General features: G+C 37.1%; 2 protein-coding genes across 8 annotated transcripts in view; one reads left to right on the top strand and one right to left on the bottom strand.

Moving 5' to 3' along the window:
• LOC117995914 (zinc finger protein 431-like) overlaps positions 1–7,603 on the bottom strand; it is a 170,080-nt gene extending 162,477 nt beyond the window's left edge. Inside the window, exons 1-5 of one of the 5 annotated variants that reach the window (XM_069508554.1) lie at positions 7,507–7,603; positions 5,314–5,469; positions 1,786–1,938; positions 1,198–1,306; positions 476–538 (exon numbers count right to left, since the gene is read on the bottom strand). In XM_069508554.1, the coding sequence (XP_069364655.1) occupies positions 476–538; positions 1,198–1,306; positions 1,786–1,938; positions 5,314–5,469; positions 7,507–7,527 (502 nt within the window). In that variant the 5' untranslated portion in view covers positions 7,528–7,603. Of the gene's footprint in view, positions 1–475; positions 539–1,197; positions 1,307–1,785; positions 1,939–5,313; positions 5,470–5,560; positions 5,650–7,506 lie in introns of those variants that run through there. The other 4 variants (XM_069508555.1, XM_069508553.1, XM_069508556.1 and 1 more) reach the window with 4 other exon arrangements.
• Positions 7,604–8,048: 445 nt separating this feature from the next.
• The window catches only part of LOC117995748 (tetratricopeptide repeat protein 39B-like), a 28,395-nt gene continuing 16,351 nt past the window's right edge, over positions 8,049–20,092 (top strand). The window contains exons 1-8 of one of the 3 annotated variants that reach the window (XM_069508549.1): positions 8,049–8,164; positions 12,675–12,866; positions 13,274–13,615; positions 14,156–14,299; positions 15,058–15,083; positions 16,618–16,719; positions 17,008–17,191; positions 17,919–18,076. In XM_069508549.1, the coding sequence (XP_069364650.1) occupies positions 12,846–12,866; positions 13,274–13,615; positions 14,156–14,299; positions 15,058–15,083; positions 16,618–16,719; positions 17,008–17,191; positions 17,919–18,076 (977 nt within the window). In that variant the 5' untranslated portion in view covers positions 8,049–8,164; positions 12,675–12,845. Of the gene's footprint in view, positions 8,165–9,312; positions 9,397–12,674; positions 12,867–13,273; positions 13,616–14,155; positions 14,300–15,057; positions 15,084–16,617; positions 16,720–17,007; positions 17,192–17,918; positions 18,077–20,092 lie in introns of those variants that run through there. The other 2 variants (XM_034983739.2, XM_069508550.1) reach the window with 2 other exon arrangements.

The following is a 20,092-nucleotide window of genomic DNA, read 5'->3' as shown; positions in this document are numbered from 1 at the left end:
ATATCCAATTAAAATATACATACTTTCAATTTTTTATGATTTGTTTGAAAGACACCTACTGCGCAATGGCCAATGAAACATTTTATGTTACTACGTCAACAAATCCTCCAAGTTTCAACTAAATCGGACGAAGCATGTGCGCACGCAGAATACAAGGCAAACTATTAATAATATTACAATTATGTAATCATAGGGTAATCAGATTTGGGTCCAAAGTTCTGTATTTGAAGAGGTAGCATTGAGCCCAATTCTGAAAATAAAGATTTTTTTTTCTCATTTTCAACAAGTCATTATTATGTATAATATTATTGTAAATATGAAAATAACATAATATTATTATGTTAAAATATTAGTCTTTGGCCTAACGTAGAGTAAATGCACATGCATAATAATTCTATGTTACGTTCTATGCACTTAATGTTCACTCTATATTAGTAACAATTCAAATGGAATAAATAAAAGATTTACATCTTACCAAATACTACATTTTCTTTTGAATTGTCTATTTCACGCTTAACTTCCGTTTTAATAACGTTATCTGCAAACATGTAAATAAATAATTATCTTAAAGTATAGTCCATAGAAAATACGAACTCACGCGCCATTGTAGATCTATGTGTCAGTTATGTAAAAAGTACGATTCACCTTTTCACCCTATAACTAAAATCGCACTTTTGACATGACATTTTGACACAAAAAGTTAAATGGCACGTGAGAACTTAAAATGTATGCATTATATACATTTTTATTACTATGCAATAACATATATTTTTGTTTTATTTTACTGGCATGTTTGCCATAGAAATTTCTTCTGGTAATAAATAGCAAATTAATCCATACTAATATTATAAATGCGAAAGTGTGTCTGTCTGTCTTTCTGTCCGTCTGTCTGTCTGTCTGTCTGCTAGCTTTTCACGGCCCATCCGTTTAACCGATTTTGATAAAATTTGGGATAGAGATAACTTGCATCCAAGGGAAGGCTACGTTTTATCCTGGAAAATCAAAGAGTTCCTAGGGGTTTAAAAAAAAAACGAAATTCAGATGGACAAAGTCTAGTAATTTATAATAGTGACTTTTGAATTTATCAAATCATAATGCTACTAAATACTTTCTCTGCAACTTGGTACCCATTGCATGCCAAGGGCTTCTACACAATCCCCTAATACATTAATCATTATTATACTAGAACCTACTTACCTGTTTCATAAGAGTCCTCAGGCCCATCAAAGGGTATGGAGATTTCAAAATCCACCTCATATTGATTGTCTGGTATGAATTGTTCCAACTTCACATCTTTTTGAACTACCTGTATGTAATACAATACAAAACAATAATAGGCGCGTAATAACCTTACAGCATTAGGATTAAGGAGTTGGATTTTAATGGGACCATCTCGTAAACTTTCTCTATTATGTAAAAAAACTGTTTGCAAGAAAAGGTTGGATAGTCAATTTTTATTTATAGTGTTCATTAAATATTAAAAATCTGCTAGCATTTGAATAGCTTATATATACTAATTAATATGCTTTAATAGTGCTGTTAGGCGCATAGCACACTTACAGTGAGGAGTAGAGGCATGACGCTGCATCTGTTTTGATTGGTATCAAGTTTAGTTAGGTAACTTTGCTTTGTTAACGAAAATAAAACAGAGACTAAAAACCGCATCCGCCGCTTTGAAGCAACGCTGTTATACCAAAATTAACGAACCTTAAAGTTTGAAAAAAAATGCTGTTGTTTTGCTCTACTCAACTCTGTGTTTCTACTTAAAACAAAATATTAGCTTACGTCAATAGTAAAATCCTCATCAGATCCTTTTTTCAAAATCCTAGTCAATTTATCTTGAGATTTCTGTGCATGAATCTTGAAGTCATATGCTTTGGTCGCTTTCTCCTTGCAATCTTTGCATATTGTTGTTGGTAGTCCATCTTCTTGCTTTATCTATGTTAATCAACATTATACATTGCATGTAACGCATAATAGCATACAACCATAGTACATTACTGTTACTGTCCAGGCCAATCTAAAGCAATTGAGGGCCAAGAATATTGGTAGGATAAGGCGAAGCTGAGTACTTCCCCAGTGATTTTAAAAGGACATTGTGGCTGATTCCGTTGTACACAATCTCTAAACTAAACTAAAATGGCACTTCTAAATCTATTGCTATCCCTTTCATAACGTTGCTTGCGGAAAAGGATAGCACTAGATTTAGACCTGTTAATTTAGTTTAGTTTAGAGATTGTGTACAAGAGAATTGGCCCCATTGAGGCTAATTCCGTTGTGCACAATCTCTAAACTAAACTAAAATGGCACGTCTAAATCTAGTGCTATCCCTTTCATAATATTGCTTGCGGAAAAGAATAGCACTAGATTTAAAACTGTTAATTTAGTTTAGTTTAGAGATTGTGTACAACAGAATCGGCCCCAATGTTCCAGTTGAGTCTTTTTAAACTAAACGAGGCTGTGAATTGCTATTTTGGCCGAGACTAAGAAATTCAGAATTTAAAAAAGAGAAATGAATTCAAGAATACATTTAAAAATTGAACACTTTTGCAAAGTAAAATCTACTAATTCATGTACCGGTATTTCATATGCCGGTGTTTTTATCAAACATGTCCACATTATTTTCATTCGCGCCAGATTCGATCGCGACTCGCGAGTGGTGTTGTTCCATTTTTAAACTTTTGAAAAAATGTACATTGAAATTTTAATATAATGAATGTCATGAAGCACCTAACAACACTTTGTTTCAGTATACATTTTAAAGAACCTTATAGTTATCCAGCAATTTCAATTACGTCGTGGGGAAATTGCTGAAATGTTATTTTACTGCGTACTGAAAAGAGCTGATTAACTTTTTTTACTATATCTCATTGGGCAGGGTATATTTTGAGAAAACTAAAAGAAAATGCGTAACGTCGATTACGCACTGCACTTCCGTCATCAGAGTTCTATCCGTCATGCGCATGCGAATATCTACGACATATTATGTCAAAAGCTACCATACAAAACAAAAAGGAACGTATTTTCACGGTCTCGGATCGGATGAGTGCGTAACCGCCGTTATGGTCTCAGATTACGTTCGATTTGCAAACGCACAGCTTAAAAATAAATGTCCATTAATTAAACAGTAATACTATTATTATTATTATTAGTTATTGTAAAAAACTTGCAATTCACATTTCGCAATGTCACATGTCAACTGGTGTTGGCATTAATTGATCAATTTTTTAATTGATTAGATGATTAGATTTATTTTAATCAGATTAAATTAATCGTGATTAAGTTAATGCGATTAATATAGTAATCGTAATCGCCATAAATCAATTATTAATCGTTAATTTGAATAATATTTTTGACAGATTAAGGAACCTAAGTATTTTTAAAACAAGAAAAAAAACAACGCTGAGCTAGCATAATTTGCATGTTGCACTATTTGTGGTCACTAACTCTGTCCGTTTATTACATCAGTGTACATACATAGAAAAAAACATGCTCGCCGAATTGAGAACCTCCTTTTTTGGAAGTTGGTTACAAATAATTGTTGTACTTTTACAACAACATACATATATTTAACCATAAATTTTTAATCGCGATTAACGATTAAAACTAATTAATCGTAATCATGAAAATTTCAATTATGATTAATTGATTTTAATCGTTAATCAGATTAACGTTTTACCAACATTGATATCAACTATGTCAAATCTGCAAACCTGCAACTTTGCAGATGAGCAGTTTTAACTCGAAAAGTACTATTTAAATTTCAATGCCTCCCACGAAATTTGAATCCCCAAGATAAAGAGCATTCTAAAAAATCTAAATGATATTTTCGCCATATTCTTTTAAAAATACAACATTATGTCTCATAAGTCATAAATCATAACTCATATATACCTTTGTACTTTGAAAAAATTAATTTTGAAATGAAATAAACATAGAGGTTGATATTTTTAAACAGGTCTGACACAAATTTTGTAGCTTACCACAACTTACGTAGGTGGTATGGATTTATCCCAAGGGTTAAATAATAATCTCAATATATAATATAAAATGAATCGCTAAATGTGTTGCTGATCGCAAATCTCGAGAACAGCTGAACCGATTTTGCTTATTCTTTTTTTATAATTTTCCTTGAAGTACGAGGATGGTTCTCACGGCGAGAAAAATTAAAAAAATTGCCTGAATAAGAATCGACTGTTAGGCAGTATGAAGTTCGCCGGGGCAGCTAGTGAAATATGAAAATAGAACCTGATATTGTTGATTGTGGCTTGCAATTTGTGAGCATAATCACTTTCAATTAATGACTTTCAAGTTCTACTTGGTATTTCAATCACTTTGCAATAGTGTTCAGAAAGGAGACATTCCGAACCACTGGCAGAGTGGACTAGAGTGAGGGAACTTTAGGTTTGATCCTGAATTGATGATGTCAAACATTAGTGATGTGAAATCTTTCTGTTCCGTGTGTGAAATAATAATATAAAATAGATAGCATTTGATGCCTGCCAGTGATATTGAAGCCTCAGTTTTGTTACATGAATCCATACTGACTTAAAGTAACTATGTAAGTAAACTTATAACGTATTAAACATACCAGTACTAGTTGTAGAGATACATTTGACAATTCAAAAGTAGGTAGGTACTTCAGTTTATTTGAATAATACATTTAATAAGTAATAAGTTTACATAGGTATTTTAAGACGGTTTTATTCAGAACTGGGTCAAAGTATCTTTCAAAGACACACATTTTGTTTAAATTCTGTAATAGTGTATTAACCTGTGTAAATAATAATAATAATAATTATATTATAAATAGTATATATTATATAAATGTATTATATTTCTTTTTGGCTGTTATATGTATCTATTTTGTACATGGGTGTGAGAGTACCTAAATAATACAGAACAATAATGCAATAATAATAATAATAATTCTTTATTTGAAGGTCACATACAATAGACGTAAAACTAAAATAAATAAAATAAATTCTATAAAATACCTATATAACTGGTTCCACCGTGATTTTACGCGCCATTTCATAATTTTGTGTAGGTAAATACTAAATAGTAAGCCCAAAATGGCTGACACATTTCGGAAAGCTATTTCTATGTACCTATTTTTTGACGAAACTATACTTGAAAACCTTCATTTATTGAATGTTGGAGTACCTACATACATTCTAATAGAAAATAAAATAATATTTAATACATAAATCCTAAACAAAATCAAATTGGGAAAATAGATTGAAATTGCGGAAATTGAGCTAATTAGGTAGGTACTTAGTTAAAAAAGTAAATTAGGTGTTGTGTTGTTACCTTTATTCCAGTTATTGAAGCGATTATGTTGTCGAGTCTAGTATTCGATGTTTTGTAGTCGAAAACTGAAAGCAATTCAATTTCCTTCGCTAAACAAGTTCTACACAACCCTTTAATAACAGGATTAGTAGTTTGTAAGGACATTGTTGAACATGTCTGAAACAATTAATGCGATAATCATTTTTTTAGTTTTAATTTAGATTTAAGTTTATTATTGAATTCATTGTTAATTATTTTAATTACCTACCAGAATAAATACTTTTATACCATATTAAAAATGTAAAATAACCAACATAATATTTAGTAAGAATTACAGCTTCACATTTCACCACAGAGTATACGGATTACGGAAACATTTCACTGACACGGGCAGACACTAGCCACAGTCGACATTTATCGATATATCGATATTGTTTGGCCGACATATCGATACTTTGTGCGATATTTAATTCTTCGATATATCGGTATAAAATTCTAACTATGTATCTGTAAAAGGTATAAAAATCGATATTTTTTTGGACCGACATACAGTGGCACAAGGCTCTCTTGGCACTTGAATGACATTGACAGGACGCTGCTAGAGAACAAAGGCTTAGAATATTCAAACAAGAACAAAGAGGACACTTGACGGCAACGTTAGTTCCGATTTTCGCCACGCGCCAAGAACGCCTTGCCACACTGTACAGTAATGGTACAGTACAACAACGACGCTCTTTTCGCTATAGAATAACATTGACAGGGGGGCGTAGTTGTAGAACAAAGGCTGGCAGCATATAAAATCTCCTCAATTTTACGGAATATATTGAAAATGTCAATGCAGAAAATCGAGTTAGTCTTATCTAATTTTAACTGATTGAAAAATTGGGAAAGCGGTCCCTGTTTCCAAATCGAGAAAGAATAATAAAAACCATTCATAGGACTTGCAGCTTATCATGTTTAGCTGCTCAAATGCTACATTTGCCTAGTGCTAAATATAACTATGCAGACAACACTTATGCTGCATATTTATCACTATTATCAGGATATATTGTGATGCTATGTATACGGAATGGCTCTAATATTTAACAAAACAGTGAATTTCAGATTTTTTTATTTAGCAACAACGCATTTAGGGGGACAGCGTGACACTTCACAAGATGGTGGTGTTGAAAATACTTTTTTTCGGGATGTAACCACAAATTAACTATAGGTTTCTTGACAGACACGATAGACAGACACACAGACAAACATGCAGACAACGAAGTGATCCTGCAAGGGTTCCTTTTTTCTTTTGTGGAACGTAACCCTAAAGACATTTACTGACATAATCTTACAGAAAAAAGATACTTCCTCCGTAATCTTGGTCTTATGGGAGATTTTTTTAAGACACCTATAGGTACTGACGTCTTAACGTTAGCTATGATGAGTCACATTATTATTTTGTGGCCTTATTTTTGGGACCTTTTTGTAGCACGTGTTGCCAATCCATAACATGTGTAGATCAATGAATCCTGGCCATTACGATATACATAGTATTATATCGAAAAACTATCGATACTTTTTGTACATAAACATCCTGTGTGAACATCCCTACTATGGATTCAAGGCTTGGGCTAAGCACAAACAGTACTACCAACTCCCAAAAATATATCTGTATGGAACTCAGAATAATGACTGTGTATGGTACGTAGATGGAGTAATAAAGGTAGATGCAGGAACGTTTGCTTTATCATTCGCACTAAAAAGAGAGCACAGATAAAGTTACTAATGTGATAAACAGAGACACAGCTAACCTATTTTTTGTCCCTTATCGTGTAACTGGTTTTTTTTCAAGAATACATACAACTTACATACAAGAAGTTGCAAAACAAACTTTGAGAATTCATGGCGTAATTGTATTTCTCATGAGTTATTTACTTGTTTTCACATAAAAAACGTTTAATACAAATATGTTGATCGGTTAATACAAATATTGACTACTAAAAAATGGTAATAATTGTCGTGTTATTCATCGTTTAGCACGACGGCTATCGCTATCTCATACGCGGTTACACAGTAGTCAGTACTGACATCTACCTATTTACCCATGAGTTGTACGACTGAGTTACCTGTCTCTAACTCAGTCTGTAACTCAGTCTGGAGACTAGTCAGACGCGTAACTATACCTGAAAGGGACAAAACTCGGACAAAACAAAAAAAGGAAATCATACTTACGTATGAAAGGTTATGTTTCATAATTTGCGTTCGCTACAACTTTTACACAGCAATGCACCATATAAATGGCTTCTACACACCTTCAATACTAAATTTAGAACAGAAAACTAAATAAAAACTCGTAATATTCGCAATAAATTACTATCACAGAGGTTTGTTGGGCACAAACGACAACGTGCCCAACAAAAAAAAGCTAAATACGACAAAGACAAAAACTGTGTTTAAACCACCTGTTCCACCTTAAAGTGTACCAACTCAAAATTATGGATTATTGCTAACAATGATTGATTCTTAACCCCAGTTGAAATACGACATTTTACAACCTATTTATCATCTAAAATAAAATTGAGTTTCATAACTTCCCAAACAAAAAATTCAGTAATAGGTACGTTTATTTTGTCTCCTGAAAAATCACCTTTTTTGAGTTTGTCTCAGTTTAGATCTAGGTGTGCGGTATGTTGTCAGCACAGCAGAGTACATTGAATATAGTTGTCAGCTCAAGCCTCACTCACCGTTTGTTTGATATTTCTGGCAGTCTTGGCCCGGGGGCCTAATGAGAAGTAGTTTGTACTGTACACGAGTTTATTCGTAGACAGTCAGACATATACATAATCAGAGTGAGAGTATGAAAGTTTTCACGATACTACGTGTTATCTAGGTATGTGCTTTCGATAGAATTAATAGGCAAGTAGAAAAAGTTTTTATTTTTCAAAAAGTTTTCTAAAGTAGGTACCTAAATAATTGTACCTAGTTTACACACACTTACACTTATTTATACCTATTTTATTGTTAAGTATTATGTTTTTAATATTTTCAGTTCAAAATTAAAATACTCTTTGAAATGTATTTTATAGATCGATGATCTTATCTTATATCATACTAGCAGATGCCCGCGACTTCGTCCGCGTGGATTTAGGGTTTTTAAAATCCCATGGGAACTTTGATTTTCCGGGATAAAAAGTAGTAAGTAATGTTACTCTCCGTCCTATCAACTAGCTACCTATCTCTATGCCAACAATCAAGTCGATTGGTTGCTTAGTTAGGCGTAATGGAAGCACAAACAAACAAACACACTTTTCCATTTACAATATTAGTAGGTATAGATTCGTAGAGTATGTAGGTAGGTTCATATTATCTTTATCAATAGGTAGGTTCCTACATAAGTAGATTATGTAGAGACTATAGTTATAGACTAGATATCTAGGTACCTACTAGTTATGTAGGTAATAAGGTCGCATAATTATTATGTTAATAATCACCATCTCACGAACTGTTAGGTAGGGACTAGGGAGGCACTTTTATAGATACCTTTCAGTTATCTACTAAACCACTGAATGCACATTTTAATAATTTTTGTGCATGAAGCAAGTACCTAGGTATAATATTTGGGTCGAGAGCTGTAGGCAGTGGTCCGACCGCCGACGATGAACGAGAAACGAGTAGAACTAGAAACTATAAACGAGTTGGCGATCAGCAGGAAGCGAGTGTGTAGTTTTGATAGTATTGTCGCCGGGCTATAAGCGAGTGTGCAAGTGCGACGAGCGAATACTCGCGCCATTCGCCCGCGGTCGCTCAGTCTATTTACAAAGTACTTTGTGGCTCAGTCCTATGCAAACCTGCGCGCGCGTTACACGTGTTCAAGCGAGTGAGCATCGCTTAAAGAATATCGCTGAGCGAGTTTATTTTTGAAATCTCGTCGCTCAGCAACAAAACTAGTAAAGCGAGTCGTCGCTGGCAGTGTGAACACTGAACAGTCAGAGAACAACTTTTGATATAATGCATCTCGTTCGGTTAAACACGGAATGAACATTTATTGTGCGCTTCTTGAGAGAGAAAATCGCCGATAGTTAGTCGTTTTCTCGCCGGCGGTGGGACCAGTGCCTTAAGTAGGTAAGTACCTATTTGAGTGAATTTAAATTATACCATTATACCATTACCAATATACCATTTCTGCGAACAATTAATGTAAGCGCGCGTGATATATGAAATGCGTCTGCGGGAATTTTTTCCACATCACTGTCAGTCACTGAGGAGTAAACCGTAGACATTAATTATTAAGTAGCTAGGTACTAGGTACCTATGTGTTACTATCTATATCTACATCAATACTTCAATACTAATAAATAAAATTGAAGTGTCTGCCTGTAAATTCGAAATAACTACCTAACTCAAATTAAGCTCATATATATAGTTATTTGAACTGTAGGTACCATAACCGAACCACATGTTTTAAAAAAGTCTGCCTGTCTGTTTTAACCGGCTAATCTCCGGAACGGCTGAATCTATTTTGACGGGACTTTCACAGACAAGTAGAGGATTAACTAGGGAGTAACATAGGCTACTTTTTAACCGACTTTCAAAAAAGGAGGAGTTGTGTTTCTACCTATATATACACCGAAATCTCCGAGATTTCTGAACCGATTTGCGTATTTTTTCACAGTCAGTCACCTTTACTTTTATACATATATTTAGATTACATTGTTATTTGTGCACTCATTAGTTGCTTGTGCACTAATTATTCGTATTCGCTTTCGTAAAAATACGCATCGAAGTTGACGTCATACAAAACGTACATAATATGCTCGTGCACTTATTTGATTTGTGTTTTGACGGATCCGTATAAATAAGAACCAAATTAGTGCACATAGTAAGTACGTTTTTTATGACGGCCACAGGTCACTACGAATCATATTTTACGAAAACGAATACGAATGAGTGCACAAACGGCCTTATACCTGGCCGATAGTTCTGTATGATTGTGAGACTTGGACAGTTAAAGACAATACTCACAGAAAACTAGACTAGTGGTAGGAGAGCCCAAGAGGGGATTTTGGGATTTACTCGAGCGCGTCAGATTAAGGCGAGGTAAGGTAATTAGATGCAGAAAAGTGTGCATTTCATGATCAGACAATTTCAGCGTGACATAAGGAAATGGGAGAGTCACAAAGTTTCAAACATAACTTTTGGTTGTGTCCAAATCGTCAGTTTTTTGAATAAGAGCTTCTTGAGAACTTGAGGATTCACTTAACATTCCTTCTCAATATCTGACGCGCTCGATTAACTATTTTGGGTCTATCTTCTTTTTTATTTTCTTTTTTTTTTAATTTATAGACTCGCGCTTGGCTGCAATTAGACCTAATGCAGCCCAAGGTGGGAGCGCCCTCTTCTACACCTTGGTACGATCACCCCCACCGTGCTAACCGGCGGATAAATATTTTTGCGATAAAAAACACGTGGGGCGCATTATATACTATTAATTAATATCTAAAGCGCTCGAGTATTTCTTTGAGAATATTTTTTTTTTACAATTTTGAAAAACTGTACGCGCTCTCCCCACCCGTGTAAGTGGTTACATCATATAACCTTTTTTTCTCTTTAGCACCTAATCTTCACAATCCAATAGGTCCCCACAACGCTCGAGTAAATCCCTATTTAGCGTCTTGGGCTCCACTACTATAGTTGCTCCCCTGCTATAAGACACACCTACTTGCCGAATTTCATGATTCTTGGACAACGGGAAATACCCTGTAGGTTTCTTCATAGACAGACAAACAAAGTGATCCTATAAGGGTTCCGTTTTTCCTTTTGAGTTACGGAACCCTAAAAATGTTAAAACTGCCAAAAACGACTTACTTACGTGGTGTTAAAGTTAAGCTACGATATAAGAAGTATTACAGGCATGTAGGATAATATGTAAATGAGTTTTTATCGCTGTGGTGAAAGCGACCGCACACCGCTTGCCACGATCGAGGCATTTCGCACTTTCTCCGCCGCGCAGCCTTCTGCAGTCGATCTTGTATATCATCACAAGGTACCCATATTATTATAAATGCGAAAGTGTGTTTGTTTGCATATTTTTTGTAAATTGTGACGTCACGAGTGACCTTGCGTTTTCATAAATTAAGATTTTTTAGGATCTTTTCTAATCGATGTTATTTGAAAACTACTATGAGTACAAAATTATATTTATTAAAGGTAATGTTAGTATATCTCTATATATATAATAGAGTCTATCTCTAGTCTATAAAACATACAGAAAACTTATCACTAAAAAAATTATATTTACAAAAAATATACGCCGTCCAAATGGTCATTTATGGGCATTGTGCCCAAAACACTGGCGCTATTACCTCGCTGAACGGCAAGGCTCAACCGTTGAGCGAGTTAATAGTTAGTTAACTATGAGTTACTTAATAATATTTAAAAATACCTGGACGTGATAATGACCTCTAAATCTTAATTTTAAATTACCTATTGCAAATCCTGTATTTCTTGATTTAATAGTTATGTAATTACTTTAATTAAATTTAGTTTTTCAATCTAGTAAGTTTATTTATCTACCTACTAAAGTAAGAAATCGTGATACATTCGCTCGCAATATTATTCAGTATCTGGATTCTGGATGCCGATTTCCTGTAGAAGTTTTCGCTATGATTAGGTAGGTAATTATGAGTTAAAAATTTTGCGCTCGTGTCGCCAGTTGATAACCGCGACTTCGTCGGCGTGGATTTAGGTATTTAAAAATCCCGTGGGAACCCTTTAATTTTCCGGGATAAAAAGTAGCCTATGTCCTTCCCCGGGAACTTTGCGACATTGTCCCATAAAACATTGGATTCAGACTCCTCAATCCCGATGCTGTACGGAACCTGGCCACCAAAACTGATGGGATTTAGAAACTGTCGGTTATAAATTGATATTGGAGGTACCTACCGAGTAAAGACTTTTTGAACTCGAGGACCCAACTCCTCAGCCCTGATGCTGTAAGGAATTGCATTCCTAAATCCACGGGATTTCTAAATTCTTGTTTTGTTTTTACGAAATTTGGTATTTACTGAGTTACCTTGCATCCCGGGGACGGGCAACTATACAGATAGGCTATTTTATGTCCTGGAAAATCAAAAGTTCCCACATTTTTAAAAGTGCCAGCTGAATATAGTATTTATTTTTCTGTCGCTCGGTGTATTTTAATATTGTACTATATATATATATATATATATCTGAATCTGATTTTATTCGTATAAATAGCTTATGTCACGCGGACCATAATAACGAATCGATTGACACCTCATTCATCAAAATTAGTAGTTTAGGCGCCACGATGAAACACACAAAAATACAAACATACCTAGTCTTCAAAATCATAATCTTTCCTTTTGGCTTTGCCGTAGTCGGGTAAAGAGGCCACGGGGCGAGTGCGGAGCTACCTAGTAATTAAATTAGCCAGCAGCGAAGGGCAATATTGAAACGTTGACGTGTGCCAGAGCTAAACGATTTTCCGCTCCCTTTGGTCGAGCGACGTTCCGATAAACGGCTGTTGAATGTGACAGACAGACGGACGGATGAACGGACACGGTGATTCTGTAAGTGTTTTATACTTTTGAGTCTTCTTCTTTTTCGGGCGCCTTTCTGACTATAAAAAGGTTATAGAGAAAGTTGCCGGGTTTATCTTAATTTATCCTCGTCAGTCGCGAGTTGCTAGGCCAAAGTCATTGGGCGGCACTCGCGATTCCTATCCACTCCTTGATGTTGCGCAAACAGACTTTCTCTTGCGGTCATTGCGCCTCGTGCTTACTACCTGCTTATAGTACGCGACAGGTTGAGTTGGCAATCGGTGTGTGAGGCGGGGGGACGCCCGCACACCCGCACGTCACCCGCGCTACCCCCACCAGGGTAGCGTGAGGGGTGTGCCCCGCCCACTGAGTTTTTTGTATAGCTTATAATAGAGTAGGTATAGATATAAATTTTCTATATCTATTTTTTTTTGCAGAAATCGGGGAGCAGTCCACGGAAAGTGCCGTCTCCGCATGTCATGCACGTGGACCTCAATGACCCTGTAGATGATCGGTTGAACGACATATTGAAAAACTCATCAGACGATCCCCTGCAACATCCCGTAGAAGGCCACTTGCATAAATTGTTAGACGACCACGTAAATGACCACCTGAATAACTCGAAAGAGATTTTAAATGACCACTTGGACAACCCCATAAGCGAGGACTTTAGTGTTCAGTTAAATCTTCCCAGTAATGACTTCTATCGTGAAGATGCTCCACTAACCAACCCATTGGCATTGTATAATGAAATAGAAGGCGACGAGTTCGCTGATGATGTAAGCCCTAAGTTATAACTATAGTTACATATTTATAATTAACTACGTTATGCTCGCGACTTCATCCGCGTCCGCGCACAAAGTTCAAACCCCTATTTTACCCCCTTAGGGGTTGAATTCTTAGCGGATGTCTACGTCATAATAGCTATCTACATCCAAACAGTCCGATCTATCCAGCACCCGTAGTACAAGATTTTACGTCTCACCAAACCAAACCAAATTCGAGAGTCGAAATACTTCCGCGTTACAGTAAACTGGATCTTAAAAGCCTTGTTTTAAAGCTCAAGTTTGTCTACACTTCTACAGCCAGCGCTCCAAGCGGAAACATTGCGAAATTAAAATCAGTGGCATTGAATATTTGACTTCAATTCAAGGCTGTTTAGGTCCATTTTACTGTAACGCGGAAGTATTTCGACTCTCGAATTTGGTTTGGTTTGGTGAGACGTAAAATCTTGTACTACGGGTACAGTAGTTCGAGCTGTGCGTCGATTGATCAGTCAGTCTTGTTAAGTTCTAATTACACCAATAATGTCTGTATAGATGGCTCTTCATGAGCCGCCAGTTTTACAGCCGCCGCCGCCGCCGCCTAATGCTCCGACGGCGCAGTCTACACAACAACCCTTGCCTGACAGTACATATCTCGCACCACACGCTCAAATGGAAGAGGACTACTATCTTGATTCGGTAAGTTCATCTAGGTTTTATTTTACTACTTACGGATACCCGGCGTGTGCTCTACTATACTAAAAAACCGTATTCCTCTTTTTCGTCTTTAAATTCATCTTTGCATTATTGCCTTTCTAATGAAAAGTAGCTTATATCCTTCCCCGGAATGTAAGCTAGCTCTGTACCGAATTTTATCAAAATCGGTCAAACTGTTACGGCCGGTTCACACATGTCTCCGTTTTACTGTTCCGTTTTATCGTGTAGGTACGTTTTTTTTTTGTCAATGGCGTATGTAGTTGTATAAGCGACTTCACACATGGCACAGTATTCTGTATAGGTACAGTAAAAAATATCGTTCCGTAAAAAAATTACATTCCGTTTTGTCATCGAATACTGGACCGACGGAACGGAAATATACGGATACGTAGAATTTTTACGGATAGATACTGTGTGTTTTACTGCGTGTTTTACTGTGTGGTATACTGCGAGTTTTCTGTTCACATATCGCATCCAGTAATGACGGATCCGTTGAATGTTATACGGTGCCTATGTGTGACCAGAGCATAAGTTTATGCCGTATCCGTTAAAAACGTACCAGTAAAACGGACTCCCATGTGTGAACGGGCCGTTAGGCCGTGAAAAGCTAGCAGACGGACAGACAAACAGACAGACACACTTTCGCATTTATAACAATTTATTAGTATAGATATTATGGATTACACGAAAATACTCATAAAATAGGTACCTAATTCGAAATCGTTACATCTTTGTTACAGGATGAATTTGAAGACTCCGTTGACATGTAAGTCTGAACAACAAAAATCCTTTTATGTACCTACTTCATCATGATCAACCCATCGCCGGCTCACTACAGAGAACGGGTCTTCGCTCAGAACAAGAAGGGTTATGACCATCTACCACCTTACGTGCGGATTGGCAGACTTCACACACCTTTGAGAACATTATGAGGAACTCTCAGGCATGCAGGTTTCCTCACGATGTTTTCCTTCACCGTTCAAGCAAGTGATATTTCGTCACTTAAAACGCAAATAACTCCGAAAAGTTAGAGCCTATGTTCTTACTTATATTTAAAAACTAGCTGCCCTGGCGAACTTCGTTCCGCCTACCAGTCGATTCAAATTTTTTAAATTTTTCTCTCCGTAAGAACCATCCTCGTACTTCAAGGAATATTGTAAAAAAAGAATTAGTGAAATCGGTTCAGCTGTTCTCGACATTTGCGATGAGCAACACATTTGGTGATTCATTTTTATATTTCAGACTAGCTTATGCTCGCGACTTTGTCCGCGTGGACTACAAAATTTCAAAACCCTATTTCACCCCCTTAGGAGTTGAATTTTCAAAAATCCTTTCTTAGCGGATGCCTACGTCATAATAGCTATCTGCATGCCAAATTTCAGCCCGATCCGTCCAGTAGTTTGAGCTGTGCGTTGATAGATCAGTCAGTCAGTCAGTCAGTCAGTCATTCAGTCAGTCAGTCAGTCAGTCAGTCACCTTTTCCTTTTATATATATAGATTAATATAGATTAATGTTTGTCTGTGTCACTGTGTTTGTTTGCGCATCGTTCATCCGATTCAATTGAACCTATAGAGTAGGTACTTCCCGTTGACCTCGAAATTTGGTAGGTAGGTAGGTCTTATAGCACAAGTAAAGGAATATCCTAAATCCGAAAACCGTAAATTTGTGGTTACATCACAAAAAAAATGTGTCCATATGAACAAATCTAATTCAATTTTCAAAGTAAGATAACTACTATTATACCAAGTGGGGTATCATGTGAAAGGGATTTTTACCTGTACACTCTAAAACCGATTTTTATTTATTTTTATGCATAATAGTTTATGACTTATCGTACAAAATGCTGAAAAATTAAGTATCTATACTTACTTTCAATTTAATTCAATATTTTATTTAAAGGAATTTAATGTTTTACCATTCGGTCTAAATACCGCCTCTTTTGCCTTCACAAAGATCATGAAACCACTGACAGTTACTGGGTTATGTGGTAATTTCTATGAGTAGTATAAATATCTAGACAACATCTTATGAGGTCTAATATATCTGGAAAGGCTGTAAGAGTCCTGATAATCAATGCTGAAAAGAGTTATCTTTCCCCTGATATCAAATAACCATAAATGGTATTGCATACCGAACTGACTTAGTCGAGGACTTAGTCGCGGATAGATACTACATCACGATATTAAGTGGAAACTGCTACATCATGTAGTACGGAGCCCTCGTTGCGCGAGTCTAACTCGCACTTGGCCGGTTTTTATTAATATTAAATTTCACATCAATGTCAATGCTTTCTTTACAGCCAGTCTATGAATCTGCACGGCGCACTGGCGGACTGTGAAAAAGCCATCACATATTTTTTCAATAATCAGCTAGATAGTGCTATAGCTATAATGACTCCGTGGTAAGTCTTGAATAACATTACCTATACTTTGTTATCGAATCATCAATATTCTTAAACATTCGACTGCTGGACCTCCTCCAACGGGAGGGTTTGCCTATAATCACCACGCTGGGCAGACAGGTTGGTGATCGCAGTCGATGGTAGTGGTAGCACAGTGGAAGCTGCTGCCCGTCCTCCGTTATATTCCTTAGTCGCCTCGTATGACACCCGCGGGAAGAGGAGGGGTGGTGACAACTGTATTCTGATCTTCTATAAAATCTTCTGATAAAAATGCCTTATTTGTCATAGGAAAGAAACTTCACTGTACCACGCTCACGGGGCAGCGATATTCGAATTTATACCAGCCGTCCTCACGTTGGAGCCGGCACAGATACAGCGCGCGCAAGATGCGTTGCGTCAGACCTTCACGCTTTGCGCGCAGGTGCGCAGGAGTTACACGTTTGTCCAATCTATCGGCGCCATCATAAAGAAGGTAAGATTATACAATCATCGTAATTGTCCACTCCGTCCACTGCTGACACGTAGGCATTTCCTCAGCCTTCCTTATCCAGTCACTTCCCGCCACGCTCTTTCGTAGGTTATCGTACTGGAGGGCGCAACACTACGCTTATAGTTGCGGTCTCCACTCCAGAGCTTTCCAACTCCACCGACCATCGCTCCTACGGTAAGCTACGTGTGCCCATAGCCACTTCAACTTGCTGATAGTTTCAGCGACCTTGGTTCTCATGCGGATCGCTTCATGTCGAATTTTATCAAGTTCGATCGTTAGAGGTGCGTGTCTCTAGTCGAGAAATCCGGGGTTCGATCTCCGGGATCGAACCGGACTTCTCGCCTAGAAGGCCGACGTCATTACCACTAGGCTATCATCGCTTTTTTCCATTGAATATATCTGACTAGCTGATGCCCGCGACTTAGTACGCGTGGATTTAGGATTTTAAAAATCCTGTGGGAACTCTTTGATTTCCCGGGACGAAAAGTAGCCTGTGTCACTCTCCAGGTATTTAACTATACCCATGAAAAAAATCACGTCGATCCGTTGCTCCGTTGCGACGTGATTGAAGGCGACAAACCAATAAACTAACACACTTTCGCATTTATAATAAGGCTACTGATTTAGTTAGACCTCCCAGTTGGTCAATAAGTTTTCTCGGAGTGTTGGAATTTGTTCCTATCTCATAAAGTACATAATCGGCTTTCAGCCAAATTACGGTGGTTACACGGAGGAAGAGGCTCATGCTGAGCTGGTGCATGCGGAGGCGCTGCTGCTGCTGGCCTGCCTGGGGATCATCGAGAACGAGGATATGACAGGTTTCCTTCGAGCTTCGCTGCGAGTTAGGACTTCCTATAATGCTTACAGGTTTGTCCTATGATTTTTGAAGAGAAAACATCTTTAGTACCGTTTGTGAATTGTGATTGGAAACTGGATGAAACGAAAAGGCGACATTAAAAAAGACAAACACATATAGTCCGCGACAGGTTGAGATGGCAATCGGGGTATGAGGCGGGGGGACGCCCCGCACACGCGGACGTCACTTACGCTCACCCGTACCAGGTTAGCGCAGGGCCTGTACGGTGTGCGGGGCATCCCCGATTGCTATTTCAACCTGTCGTGTACTTATACATCTACAGGATTTAGCTTACAGTGACCCCTTTATTTTTTTTATCGCTGGGAAATGCGTTTTAGCCATATTACCGGGTGCAGTGGCCGAATACTGCTTTTCCCCTGGGACGCATCCAAAAGGGACCAGCGGCACCCAGGCACACTGGGAGGTTACTGGCTGGCACCCCATACAGTGTTCCCTATTATTTCACACTTTAGTTACCATAAGCCTCTAATGTCATTTGTTTAAAGCATGTGATGACTCACATGGCTGTGATAAATTATTATTATTGACATTAAACTTCTGATTAACTAGTAAAAAAACCGGCCAAGTGTGAGTCAGACTCGCGCACTGAGGGTTCCGTACTACAATCGTATTTTATCGTCATTTTGCACGATGAATCCAAAACTATTATGCCTAAAAATAAATAAAAGTCTGTTCTAGAATGTACAGGTAAAGCCCTTTCATATGATACCCCACTTGTTATAGCAATCTTACTTTGAAAGTCGATTTTTTTTTTCTACCATAAAGCACCATTATAAAATGGTAGCTTTATTGCTACTACCATCTAGCCTATGGGCTAATAAGTAATATTATTCTAGCTTAAACTTCAACTTATGATTAATTTTTAAATCTAATTTACAGTCCAGTAACTGTCCTTAGTTTATTCTAACACGTACTTACAGTTCACTATGTTCTTGTGACCTAGAAAAATAAAGTAGCACATGCACTATTACACAAACGCTGCACTTATGTACTTTTTAACACCAATTCGAACGGCTTGGTTCTTTTGAGCCTCCTTTTGATGTCCATGTTATCTAGAAGCTTCACAGCCTCCAAATTAACATGATGGCGAAGTCGATGTTGGTGAGCTTCTGCGTACTTTTGGATGATTTTGTTTACGAACTCTATCTTAAGGTCCCTGTGGAGATCGTGATTTCTTACATACCAGGGTGCATTTGTTATTTCCCTGAGTACTTTGTTCTGGAATCTCTGTATTACTTGAACATTGGTCGGTTTAGTACACCCCCAGAGTTGTATACCATACGTCCATACAGGCATTAGAACTTGCTTGTATAGCATAAGTTTATTATGTAATGAGAGCGTTGAATGCCTTCCAAGCAGCAATACATTTTTTTGTACCGTAATTCTAACTCCTCACGTTTCTTTTTAACATGAGCTTTCCATCGAAGCTTTGTGTCTAGCGTCATACCCAAGTACTTCGCTGTATTTACGTAGGGAATAAGTTGCCGATTTAGATAAATTGGGTGATATTTTGGTAACTTATTGGTAAAATCTATATGTATAGATTTCGACTCGTTTAGCTTAATTCGCCACTTTATAGTCCAATCGTTGACTTTATTTATGGCAGCTTGAACTTTTTCTACTGCTTCTTCGTGACTTTCTCCAGTTGCTATTATGGCAGTATCATCAGCGAATGTTGCAATAGTGTTATTTTCTAGTGCTGGAATATCACAGGTGTATAATAAGTACAGGACCGGACCTAAGACACTTCCTTGTGGTACCCCAGCTTTAATTTCCTTGAGTTCACAATACGCATCTTCTTGACGAACTCTAAACCACCTATTTGAGATGTATGATTCAAGAATATCAGCAAATGACTTTGGTAGCATATTTCTGAGTTTATAGATAAGCCCTTCGTGCCACACTTTATCGAAAGCTTGCGCTACGTCTAAAAAGACTGTTGAACACACTTTCTTATTTTCTAATGATTTCTCTATTATGTCAGTAATTCTGTGGACTTGATCTAT

This window comes from Maniola hyperantus, chromosome Z (assembly GCF_902806685.2).
Source record: "Maniola hyperantus chromosome Z, iAphHyp1.2, whole genome shotgun sequence".
Lineage (NCBI taxonomy): Eukaryota > Metazoa > Arthropoda > Insecta > Lepidoptera > Nymphalidae > Maniola > Maniola hyperantus.
Note: the sequence above shows the minus strand (reverse complement) of the source record. Positions and strands in the feature narration are given on the sequence as shown.